General features: G+C 43.8%; 1 protein-coding gene across 2 annotated transcripts; it reads right to left on the bottom strand.

The window, feature by feature from the left end:
• Positions 1–1,328: 1,328 nt before the first annotated feature.
• SDHAF2 (succinate dehydrogenase complex assembly factor 2) lies at positions 1,329–13,344 on the bottom strand. Of its 2 annotated transcripts, none has more exons than XM_006076557.3 (4): positions 13,186–13,344; positions 5,481–5,704; positions 5,294–5,403; positions 1,329–2,069 (listed from the first exon to the last, which is right to left on the bottom strand). In XM_006076557.3, exons 1-4 carry the CDS (start codon positions 13,219–13,221, stop codon positions 1,939–1,941), a joined length of 501 nt encoding a protein of 166 aa, XP_006076619.2. In that variant the 5' UTR covers positions 13,222–13,344; the 3' UTR covers positions 1,329–1,938. The 2 variants fall into 2 exon arrangements, with proteins under 2 accessions (XP_006076619.2, XP_025142275.2); XM_025286490.2 differs by lacking the exon at positions 13,186–13,344 and adding an exon at positions 8,869–9,246.
• Between the last annotated feature and the right edge of the window lies 1 nt (position 13,345).

The raw sequence follows: 13,345 nt of genomic DNA, 5'->3' as shown, positions 1-13,345 counted from the left end.
CCAGGGTCTGTTTTCTCTCCAGTCTTCACTGGCTGGTTAAGACACCCCGTGGTTCTTTAACAGGCCTGGCTTTCCTACCAGCAGAGGACTCGGCCCTGCACAAAGCTCTGGTGACCTTGCTGACATGCCAGGCCTTTTGCGATAAGATACAACTTCTCAGACTGAAGCCATGACCAAATGTTGACACCTAACATCTACCAGGAGCGTACTGTGTGATGAGGAGGATGAAAGTCTTGAGACATGAGCTTTCTCTCTTCATGTCTGATCTTCACAAAGAGTTAAGACAGAGAAAGTCATCAACCCCATTTTATAGATGAAGAAACTGAGGCTCAGCCCCATTCACTTACCCAGCAAGTAAGCAGTGGAGCCAGGATCTGACTTGTACCTACTGCCGACCCTGCTTCTTCCAAGAGCTACCTTGGATGACCGAGTGCTTATTTTGGGAAGCACCTGGCAGCTTCCCGTGCCCTACATGACACACAGGTCATGGCTTAGAACTGTCAAGTCTCTTCACTATAACTTTTTATTATTTTTTTTATTTTTCTTTTTTTTTTTACTTTTTCTTTTTTTTTCTTCACTATAACTTTTTAAAGCAAAGATTTCTACAGTTTCCACCAGTTAAGGCAGCCTGTTCTGGCAGAAAGTTCATGAGCTTTGGAGACAGACTGAACTAAGCAAGATTTTGGCTTTCTGACTTATAGCGACTCGATCTGGGACAGACCAGTCTCTTAGAGCCCACTTTCTCATCTGCAAAATAGGCATGACAGCGCTTCTCTACAAGAGAGCTGGGAAGCTCTACTGAGATCATAAGTAACGAAAGGCTGGTTCTCTCCTCTCCTCTTGTCAGCCAAGGACCCTGAAGGGCAGGCAGGACCACATAGAGGTTCCATGGGAACCCCAAGCTCCACGACGCTGCAAACAGGTACTTCCTGCCTGTGTGTATCTCTGTTGTTCACCAACCGCCTGCCTAGCAAGTCTGGCCTGTTTCCTCCGATTCACACCTGTGTCCTGGCCCAATCTGGGTGACATCTGTTCTGTCTGGATGACAGCTCCGAGGGCAAAATTCCTCCAGCGAGACAAAACCACCCTCCTAGCAACCAGAAGTCTTTTAGTTCTGGAGCTAAACACATTCTGCTATTCATCCTAACACAGTATTTCTTACACATTATGAGTTTATCAACTAACGAAATTGTGGAGACTGCAGAAATACAGAAAACATTTGCTATAATTGATACTTGGAGATTGTGACCTTGTAAAACTCTATAAACATATGCCTGCATGAGAACACACAAAATTAAAATAATTGGGTGAGGGCTGAGGAGTTGTGATTTTCCTTTTTAAAATATTCTTTAATATACACAATTATCGTTCAGTTTATAAAATGAGCATTCTAGAGAAAATCTGCTGAGGATGCTGACTCTTAAGCAGCACGCCCACACCATTCCTGCCCACTGCCCTCATTCTGCCTGTGGGGCCTTTGAAGGGTTCCACTCAGGGGGCTTGGACCAGCTTCCCCTGGCAGAAAGAACCAACCCAGGCTGGAAGGGGGAATTTCACAGGGACAAAGCCCTGGCTCACCCGGGGAGCTTTCCACACAGCACAGGCAGCTGGCTGCCTCTTCACACTGAGCACACTTCTGGTTGAAGCAGCGAGCCGGCACCATGCTTCCTCCTATGGAGCCAGAGAGTGAGTCAGGACCGAGCGACAGTAACATGGACAAACTGCTTCTGAGGCTTAGATGGGAGCCAAAGGGTCTTAGCACAAGGCACACTGAACATATACATGTCCTTGGAGAGAGGTGGGTCCATCATTGCAGGCAGGACCAGAGGTCTGGGTGGGCTGAGCATCTAAGGAGAAGTAGGACATCAAGGCCAGTAACCATCACAGGCAATGAGCATCCGTGGAGCCCCCGAGGCCAGGCAGATGGCAGCACGTAGCTCAATGTGGCTTTTCAAAGAGGTATTCAAGATCCGGGGCCCGCAGTCGCTGCTCTTTGTTTTTGTTCTTAGCAAAGTCTCTCAGCAGAGTCATGACTTCGTTTTCAAATATTTCTGGGGCTGGTTTTGCTTCTGTAAGGATGGGCAAAAAGAATTACATTGGTCAGTCAACTGTCAGATTTAGAACAATCTTTTTTTTTTTTTTTAAATATTTATTTATTTATTTGACCGCACGGGGCCTTAGTTGCAGCACACAGGATCTTCGATCTTTGTTTCGGCAGGTGGAATCCAGTTCCCTGACATGGGATCGAATCCATGCCCCCTGCATGGGGAGCACGGAGACTTAGTCACTGGACCACGAGGAAAATCCCGATGGTATAAGGATCTTAAAACTTGAAGCTCTGGCTTGGCCTAAAACCACAGTGGGTACATAGAGCAGCTGCATTCTTTCTCTGGATACACACGCAGCCTGCACCACAGGCTGGCAACCTACCGCGGCTGGTATTTGTAAAGAGCGTTATTGGAGCAGCTGCTCTCACTTGTTTACATATTGTCCATGGCTGCTTTTGTGCTATGATGGCAGGGCTGAGCAGTTGCCACAGAGACCATATGGCCGCAAGACGACAGCATTTATTATCTGGTCCAGCATTTATTATTTGGACAAGCACAGCTGACCCCTGGCCTGCCCAGCCTTGGCTGTCCTGTTTTGCTTTGCATTCGGTACTTCAGTTGTTTTTGGACTACTGTGTTTTTCCTTCTAGTCTATTAATTTCCTGAGGCAAAAGTCCTTGGATATTAAGTGAAAGCAACTGATAACTCCAGTAAAATCAAAACATAAAAGAATTTACTGGAAGGCTATAACAGAGGCCCATAAAACTGACATGAACCTGTAGAACCAGATTTGGATGGAGGCAACAAAGGCACCAAGAGCAGACAGGAGGGGATGCCAGCCTCAGGGCAGCAGGAGTCTGGCGGATGCTGCACACCTCTGGCCTTTCTTTCCACCCCTGAGTCTCTCACTTAAGCAGAGCCTCCCATTGGGAAAGCTTGGGTACTAAGCTTTGGAATTACCCTCCTAGCAACACTAAACACAACATCAGGAGAGGGCATTCCTCAAAACAAAGTCTGATTTTCCCTCATTCGGCACACAGCTGGCATCTGGTGGGCCTGGCGTCTGTTGTTTTGTGTGACCATCAGAGTAAGATCGAGGCGATTTCAGTTTCCCCCTAGAATGCTGAAAACTGGACAGAACACCCCATTCATCCCAACAAGAAAAAGTCAGATAAACTAGAAACATCACAACTTTTTTGAAGTCATTAGAGAGCTGAGGTCACAGGCACCCAAAGAAAATAAAACATAAGGAAAGAAAGGCCCCTCAAAGGAGAAAATGGACATGAACACACATGCTCACTTGAGACAGGGCACAGGAAGAAGGGGCACTGGGCACCATACAAACAGGCAAGAATTTAGCTAAAATTGTTCATCAACTGCTGAAAGCCAAGTGTAGGTGAGCATGAGTGTAAAATCTCTGGGAGCCACAGACACAAGGGGAATCTGCCCCAGGGGGCAGGTTCTTCTCAACAACCCCTCACTGAGTATGCTCATGATGAAGACAGGGTCCAGAGCAGGAGGCTGCAGAAAGCCTCCCTCAGCAATGGAGGCCAGGAGTAGGCGAGCAGAAAAACACTGCCCCCACCCCCCAAAAGCATAAACCCCAGCCTAGTCCTTCTTCTCTACAGAACAAAAGCTTCAAGGGTCTGGGAATAGGTCAGTGAGTCCTGTCTCCTACAGGGCACGTGTGAGGACCTGCTTGGGCTAGTGGAAGAATAAAAGAAAAAAATCCTCTACCCTTGTGGGACCAGCAGGATCACTGAAAAAAGACCCTCCACCATGACTTATTGGTTTCAGGGCCGGAAGCTGGACCAGGACAACAGAGAACACCCTCCCGATCTCCCATCCCCAAACTAACAAGCACCATCTGGAAATGAGTAGGTTTCTACCTCTGGGGGAGGGCAACACCACGGACAGCCCTTTGCGGGCACAGAAACACAGGGAAGCGCACACGGTGAGACGTGCTTCCCTGGTGGCTCAGTGGTAAAAAGATCCACCTCCCAGTGCAGAAGGCGTGGGTTCAATACCTGGGTCAGAAAGATGCCTGGAGAAGCAAGTGGCAACCCACTCCAGTATTCTTGCCTGGAAAATTACATGGACAGAGGAGTCTGGTGGGTTACAGTCCACTGGGTCTCAAAGAGTCAGATATGACTGAGCATACATGTATGCATATATAATGTAAACCCTAGGGCAATCACTAAAAAAATTATAAAGAGATATAAGAAACCAATGGTGGAGATAAAATGAAATTTTAAATACTCAAAATCCACAGAAGTAGAGGGGGAAGAGAACAAAAAACAGTAGAAATAGAAAACAACAACAACAAAAAGATGGTAAGTTTTAATTCAATCACACTGGTAGTTATATGCAAATGGCCAAAACACACCAATGAAAAGACATATTATAATATCAGATTAAAAAGAATGACAATATAAGCTATCTATAAGAAGCTCAACTTCAATATAAAGACAAAGATACATTAAAAGACTCCAGGTTGGCCCTGAATATTTCCTACTCCCCTGTGTACAAGCCCTGTGGAAACTAAGTGGAACTATGGTGTATAATTTCTTGAGAAGGGTCCATTAAAAAATGGAGTGTGCTCTCTTACTCTTTTTCCCTGGCTGAAATATAGACATGACAGATAGAGCCTCGGCAGCCATCTTGAGGTCATGAGGTAGCCAACACGAGGGAAGGTGAAGGAACAAGTCAAGAGGAATCTGGCCTTAATGACTCTGAAACCCCTCTGTGCGTTCTGGAGGGCCTAACTCTGAACTTCTGTTATGAGAAAGAAAAACACAGTTCTGTCTTCCTTAAGCCATTGTTGTTTTGGGGTTCTTTTACTCACAGCCAAAGCTAACCCTAACTATACACAGTGAGAATTCATTCCTCACAAAGCTGGTGTCAAGAGAGAGACTCCCAAGGACTTCATGCTAGGCAGCCGGAACTGTCTTGTTCCACTTCATTCCTGCCCTGGTGTTTCTTCAACTTTCCCTTTGATGCTAGGAATTTCCCATACAATTTCACTAAATTCTCTTTTTGCTTAAGTTAGACGGAATCAGTTTCTATTGCTTGCAAACAAAGGACCTTAACTCGTAAGACAAATTTTGCACATTTTGGAAAAATCTGAAGAGAGGTTGGGTTGAGTGTCTACAAAAGAAAAACAAACTGCCCATGATACCTTTCCAGACTCAAATCAGCCCACATCATCCTGTTTTTCACCTTATGCTGCTTATCATGCCTAGTACCTGTAGCCCAGTAGTAAATATCCCAGTCGTTACTGGGTTCATTAATCAGGCGATCGTAGAGGTTCAGCTGTTTCTCTGTCATGTGTTGCAGATGTTCCTTAGCGAAGAGGCTAGAGTCAAGAAAGACAAAGAAGGTGAAAAGGCTGTCTCTAGCCAGAGAGAAGCAACACCCGTTCTCTTCCCCTACCTAAGCAGGATGCAGTTTTCCAGCATTCCCCTCTTTCTGCTCTCATAGAGCAGCCGGGCTCGTTTGGTTTCTATGGATTCATCAGTTCGCTCCTGCCACGGAGGCAAAGGGATTTCAATCATATCCTTCTGGGAATCTGCCGGGCTGTCACCTCTGTAGCAGCGTCTGCATGATGTCATGCTGAGTGAAGGAGACATTAGGTGGCGCCTTGACAGAGCAAGCATCTGAAACAAAAAAGCCATAAACATCTTTTTTTTTCTGTTTTTGGCCAAGGCATGCAGGATCTTAAAGCTCCCCAACCACAGATTGAACCCAGGTCCGTCGCAGTGAAAGCCCAAGTCTTAACCACTGGACTACCAAGGAACTGCCTCCCATAAGCACCTTTTTAACAAGGACGACCATCCTTGTCATTCACTCAGCACACAGATCAGATCAGATCAGATCAGTCGCTCAGACGTGTCTGACTCTTTGCGACCTCATGAATCGCAGCACACCAGGCCTCCCTGTCCATCACCAACTCCCGGAGTTCACTCAGACTCATATCCATTGAGTCAGTGATGCCATCCAGCCATCTCATCCTCTGTTGTCCCCTTCTCCTGCCCCCAATCCCTCCCAGCATCAGAGTCTTTTCCAAATGAGTCAACTCTTCACATGAGGTGGCCAAAGTACTGGAGTTTCAGCTTTAGCATCATTCCTTCCAAAGAAATCCCAGGGCTGATCTCCTTCAGAATGGACTGGTTGGATCTCCTTGCAGTCCAAGGGACTCTCAAGAGTCTTCTCCAACACCACAGTTCAAAAGCATCAATTCTTCGGCACTCAGCCTTCTTTACAGTCCAACTCTCACATCCATACATGACCACAGGAAAAACCATAGCCTTGACCAGACGAACCTTTGTTGGCAAAGTAATGTCTCTGCTTTTGAATATGCTCTCTAGGTTGGTCATAACTTTCCTTCCACGGCATAAGCGTCTTTTAATTTCATGGCTGCAGTCACCATCTGCAGTGATTTTGGAGCTCAGAAAAATCAAGTCTGACACTGTTTCCATGGTTTCCCCATCTATTTCCCATGAAGTGGTGGGACCGGATGCCATGATCTTCGTTTTCTGAATGTTGAGCTTTAAGCCAACTTTTTCACTCTCCACTTTCACCAAGAGGCTTTTGAGTTCCTCTTCACTTTCTGCCATAAGGGTGGTGTCATCTGCATACCTGAAGTTATTGATATTTCTCCTGGCAATCTTGATTCCAGCTTGTGTTTCTTCCAGTCCAGCGTTTCTCATGATGTACTCTGCATATAAGTTAAATAAGCAGGGTGACAATATACAGCCTTGACGAACTCCTTTTTCTATTTGGAACCAGTCTGTTGTTCCATGTCCAGTTCTAACTGTTGCTTCCTGACCTGCATATAGGTTTCTCAAGAGGCAGGTCAGGCTGTCTGGTATTCCCATCTCTTTCAGAATTTCCCACAGTTTATTGTGATCCACACAGTCAAAGGCTTTGGCATACTCAATAAAGCAGAAATAGATGTTTTTCTGGTACTCTCTTGCTTTTTCCATGATCCAGCAGATGTTGGCAATTTGATCTCTGGTTCCTCTTGCCTTTTCTAAATCCAGCTTGAACATCAGGAAGTTCACGGTTCACATATTGCCGAAGCCTGGCTTGGAGAATTTTGAGCATTACTTTACTAGCGTGTGAGATGAGTGCAATTGTGTGGTAGTTTGAGCATTCTCTGGCATTGCCTTTCTTTGGGATTGGAATGAAAACTGACCTTTTCCAGTCCTGTGGCCACTGCTGAGTTTTCCAAATTTGCTGGCATATTGAGTGCAGCACTTTCACGGCATCATCTTTTCAGGATTTGGAATAGCTCAGCTGGAATTCCATCACCTCCACTAGCTTTGTTCATAGTGATGCTTTCTAAGGCCCATTTGACTTCACATTCCAGGATGTCTGGCTCTAGGTCAGTGATCACAGCATCGTTATTATCCGGGTTGTGAAGATCTTTTTTGTACAGTTCTTCTGTATATTCTTGCCATCTCTTCTTAATATCTTCTGCTTCTGTTAGGTCCATACCATTTCTGTCCTTTATCGAGCTCATCTCTGCATGAAATATTCCTTTGGTATCTCTGATTTTCTTGAAGAGATCCCTAGTCTTTCCCATTCTGTTGTTTTCCTCTATTTGCATTGATCGCTGAAGGCTTTCTTATCTCTTCTTGCTATTCTTTGGAACTCTGCATTCAGATGTTTATATCTTTCCTTTTCTCCTTTGCTTTTCGCTTCTCTTCTTTTCACAGCTATTTGTAAGGCCTCCCCGGACAGCCATTTTGTTTTGTTTTGTTTTTTGCATTTCTTTTCCATGGGAATGGTCTTGATCCCTGTCTCCTGTACAATGTCATGAACCTCCGTCCATAGTTCATCAGGCACTCTATCTATCAGATCTAGGTCCTTAAATCTATTTCTCACTTCCACTGTATAATCATAAGGGATTTGATTTAGGTCATACCTGAATGGTCTAGTGGTTTTCCCTACCTTCTTCAATTTAAGTCTGAATTTGGCAATAAGGAGTTCATGGTCTGAGCCACAGTCAGCTCCTGGTCTTGTTTTTGCTGACTGTATAGAGCTTCTCCATCTTTGGCTGCAAAGAATATAATCAATCTGATTTCGGTGTTGACCATCTGGTGATGTCCATGTAGAGAGTCTTCTCTTGTGTTGTTGGAAGAGGGTGTTTGTTATGACCAGTGCATTTTCTTGGCAAAATTCTATCATTCTTTGCCCTGCTTCATTCCATATTCCAAGGCCAAATTTGCCTGTTACTCCAGGTGTTTCTTGACTTCCTACTTTTGCATTCCAGTCCCCTATAATGAAAAGGACATCTTTTTGGGGTGTTAGTTCTAAAAGGTCTTGTAGGTCTTCATAGAACCGTTCCACTTCAGCTTCTTCAGCGTTACTGGTTGGGGCATAGACTTGGATTACTGTGATATTGAATGGTTTGCCTTGGAAACGAACAGAGATCATTCCGTCGTTTTTGAGATTGCATCCAAGTACTGCATTTTGGACTCTTTTGTTGACCATGATGGCTACTCCATTTCTTCTGAGGGATTCCTGCCCGCAGTAGTAGATATAATGGTCATCTGAGTTAAATTCACCCATTCCAGCACATAACCTAGGTGCAAAATGCCTCTCATCTCCTTTAGACCTTAAGAAGTTACATTGACTTTATAATAAGTATAGATGGAATTTAAGCTTTAAAAATTGTGAACTACTATGTTATATATCTGAAATTTATAAAATATTGTAAATCAACTACATCTCAATTAAAAAAAAAAAATTATGCTGATACTGTCCCCACTTTACAGCTTAGGAAGCTGAGACTCAGAGAGGTTAAATGACTCACCAAGATCACCCAAATATTAAGAATAATTCCTGAGGGTTGGAACCCAACTCTGACTGCAAACATGTTCTTAACCAGTGCCTTCCCAGAAAGTCTCCAATGGAAATATTTTCTTCTTCCCTTGCATTCCCTTCAAATTCTCACAATATGGTTTGCATTCTAGTCACCTGCTTGTGTTAAAATCTGAGCATACAGTGATGGCAGGGTCCCTAACTCCCCACAGTTTCCCAATATAGAGAAGGGCAAACACTATCAAGATGCAATGAGAAGGTGGTGACGTCAGCAAGATGGTGTTAACAGGAAGCCCCACACTTTCCTTCTCCTGTGGAGACTCCAACTCCCAACACATGGAGCAGTTTCCTTTATGAGAAATCCAGAAACCAGCTAAGAGGCTCCTGAACCCTAGGTGAGCACAAAAACAGCTGCATCACAGCTAGAAAATTCATGGGCCTCATTCATGACAGTCCCTGCCCCTGGCTCAGCCCAGTGCAACTGGAGAAAATTCTCAGCCACCGGCTACTCTCTGGGGATGGAAAGAAAAGATTGAAACAGACGTCCAACACATGGCCTTTCACGGGGAGGCCTGGGTGACTAGTTTCCATCTTGTTTGAATCGAAGTGTGACAGAAAAGGTGCCAGGTTGGGGGCTGCTGAGAACTAGGTGAGGGTTTGGACAAGCACACCTTTACTTGCCATCATCCCTACTTGTGGCTCAGCACAAAACTAGCAGAAGAAAATCCCCAATTCTTGGCTTTTCCCTGGAGGAAGAGTTGGCATGTGTGTCCAATGTTCCAGCTTTTTGGGTAGCTGCCTGAAAGAAAGTTTTCTTTTTTGCCTGTCTCAGAGCACTAACAGGACCCAGTATATTCTAGATATCCGGGGGTCTCTGAAAACAAAAAAAGCTGGATGGCTTGCTGCTGCTCTGAGGACCCATGGTACAGCAGACAGAGGCCAACAGAAAGAAAAAGGAGCATGCATCCCAAACTCCTGCTTTCCAAGGAGCTGTACAAGAGACGAATTTCTGTCTTGGCCAACCTGCAGCACTCATGGGACCTGGGGTACTCCAGAAGCCTGGAATGGGCTGAGAAGAGCTGGGAAGCTTGCGGCAGCTACAGAGAACCTGCAGTACCATAAACAGACACAAGAGGGAGCCAGAGGTTATGAGCACTTGAAAAAAGAAGCCAGCAAATCCCTTTGGTTGGGAATTTACACTAACAAGTCTAGAGAAGACATTTCCATGCAAAAAGTTTGAGAGGCCCCAAGATTCTCTGGCAGAACTGATGGAAAAGATCTTTTCTTGTACAAAGAAAAGACTGGGAGGTGGTTCTTTTGCAAATGCATGGATCTAAGCACAAAGTTCCAAGGTGCATGAGCAACAGCAAAACAAGGCCTAACCAAAGATACAAAATAAACTTCCAGCAACCAATCCTGGAAACAGACATATATGAATTACCTGACAAATAACTCAAAAAAAGTTGTCATCAAGATGTTCAGTGAGCTGAGGAAAACAACACATAACCAAAATGAGAATACTGATAGAAAAAAAAAAAAGTTTTTAAAATGGAACTAAAGAATAACAATTTTTGAAAAATTCACCACAGAACTTAAGCAGCATACGTGATCAACCAGAAAAAAATCAGTGAACTCCGTTTACTTGAGACTACTCATTCAGAGGAAGAAAATGAAAAACAAATGAGTGAGATAAGCCTGTGAGACATCACCTACCTGACCAACATAAATACTATGGGAGTCCCAGAAGGAGAAAAGAGAAAGGGGTGGGAAGAATACTTGAAGGAAAAATGGCTCAAAACTTTCCAAATTTGGGGAAAGAAACGGACATCCAAATTGAAGCAGCACATGACATTATCCTTATGGCAGAAAGTGAAGAGGAACTAAAGAGCCTCTTGATGAAAGTGAAAGAGGAGTGTGAAAAAGCTGGTTTAAAGTTCAACATTCAAAAAACTAAGATCATGGCATCCAGTCCCATCACTTCATGGCAAACACATGGGGAAACAACAGAAACAGTGACAGACTTCTTTCTGGGCTCCAAAATCACTGCAGATGGTGAGTGCAGCCATGAAATTAAGACGCTTGCTCCTTGGAAGAAAAGCTATGACAAACCTAGACAGCATATTAAAAAGGAGAGACACTACTTTGCGAACAAAGATCTGTATAATCAAAGCTATGGTTTTTCCAGTAGTCATGTATGGACGTGAGAGTTGGACCATAAAGAAAGCTGAGCGCCTAAGAATTGATGCTTTTCAACTGTGGTGTTGGAGAAGACTCTTGAGAGTCCCTTGGACAGCAAGGAGATCCAATCAGTCAATCCTAAAGGAAATCAATCCTGAACATTCATGGAAGGACTGATACTGAAGCTGAAGCTCACCTGATGTGAAGAACTGACTTACTAGAAAAGACCCTGATGCTGGGAAAGTTTGAAGGCAGGAGGAGAAGGGGCAGCAGAGGATAAGATGGTTGAATGGCATCACCGAGTCAATGGACATGAGTTTGAGCAAGCTCCGGGAGCTGGTGATGAACAGGGAAGCCTGGCTTGCTGCAGTCCATGTGGTCGCAGAGAGATGGACACTGAGCGACTGAACAAACAAAAAGGAACCAAAGGACAGTAGATAATAACACAAAAGCATATGAAAGCATAAAGCTCACTGGTAAAAGTAAATTATGACAAACACAGGCTACTATAACACTGGAATGATGGTAGGTAAAGCATGTTTAATTCTGACTTGAAAGTTAAAGACATTTTTAAAAAGCTATAAAATATACTAGTGGATACAGAATAAAATATGTCATTGTAATATCAGTAACATAAGGTGGGAGTAATAAAAGAGAAGTTTTCGGATAAGACTGAAGCTATTATCAGCTTAAAATACATTATAAAATGCTTAATGCAAGCCCTGTGGTAACCACAAAGGAAACATTTATACACAATAGAAAATGAGAAAGGAATCAAAGCATGTTTATAGAAAAATATCAATAAAACACAAAAGATGACAGCAAGAGAGGAAAAGGACACAAAGCTACAAAACAGAAAACAATGAACAGAATGGCAATTCTAAGTCCTTCTCTATCAGTAATATTTTAAATGTAAACAGATTAAACTCCCCAATCAAAAGATATGCAGAGACTGAAGGGATTTTTAAAAACCCACAAAGTCCAACTATATGCCTTACAAGAAACTCATTTTAGATGCAGGCTGAAAGTGAAAGTGTGAAACACATTCCACTGCAAATAGAAACCAAAAGAGAGCACAGATGGCCCTACTTTCATTAGACAAAATAAACTAAGTCAAAAGTATCAAAAGAGATTTTAAAAGGCCATGAAATAATGATGAAAGGGTCAACTCACCAAAAGGGTACAACAATTATACATACAACCAACATCTGAACACCCAAATATATGAAGCAAATATTGACAGATCTGAACGGAGAAACTGCAACACAATAGTTGGGGATTTCAAAAGCCACTTTCAATATGCATAGAACACCCAGAGAGAAGATCAGTAAGGAAGTAGAGGACAGGAACAACACTGTAAGCCAAATGGGCCAAATATACATACACAGAACATTCCACCCAACAGGAGCAGAATACACATTATTTTCAAGCACTCTAAGAATATTCTCCAGGACAGAGAGCATGTTAGGTTACAAAACGAGTTTTAACAAAAAAGATCGAAATCATACAAGGCATCTTTTCTGACCACAACAGAATAAAACTAGAAATCAAGAGCACAAAGAAAACTGGAAAATTCACAAATAAGTGAAAAGTGGACAACACCCTCACTCTTGAACTGGGTCAAAGGAGAAATCAAAAGGGAATCAGAAAATATCTGGAGACAAAAACACATCACAAAATCATGAAATTGGCAAAGAGCAGTATTAAGAGAAAATTTTACAGTGTTAACAGCCTATATTCAAAACGAAAAAAGATCTTATGAAACCATGTGAAATCACGACAGACACTAAACAAGATTTAAAAAGAACAGAGAGGCTTAAGAACAGAGACAAAAGGCGCCCAGAAGCTGTCCGGCCAGTTCCACCTGCAAACAGGTGAAATCTGAATTGGGTCTCTCACGAAGACTGATGGTTCAACGATATTGCGAGACAAGCACACAGCGGGCTCAGGCCAAGGTGGATGTAACCTGAATCTCCTACGTTGCAAGATCAACCTCTCCTTGGGGCTGCCCTTGCCTGGGCTATATAAGACAGACAGATGCTTCTCTCGGTCTCCACAACTTCAGAGGAAAACGAGACACAGTTCCCACTCTGGCCTGTCCAGGAGTCTAGAACCACCCCATTCTCCTCACCCGCGCAAGAGCCGGGAAGACAGCGACCACCGCCATTTTTCCCGACCCGCATCAAAGGCCTATAGCCCGGCCACTTCCGGATACTTTCGAACACCAGGGCCTCAGACAGCGGCGCCGAAGATTTGAGCCGGAAGATGCGTCCTCGCGTATGGCGGAAGTG

The sequence above is a fragment of the Bubalus bubalis genome, chromosome 5 (genome assembly GCF_019923935.1).
Source record: "Bubalus bubalis isolate 160015118507 breed Murrah chromosome 5, NDDB_SH_1, whole genome shotgun sequence".
NCBI lineage: Eukaryota > Metazoa > Chordata > Mammalia > Artiodactyla > Bovidae > Bubalus > Bubalus bubalis.
The sequence above is the reverse complement of the archived record's forward strand: the minus strand, read 5'-3'. Positions and strand labels throughout refer to the sequence as shown.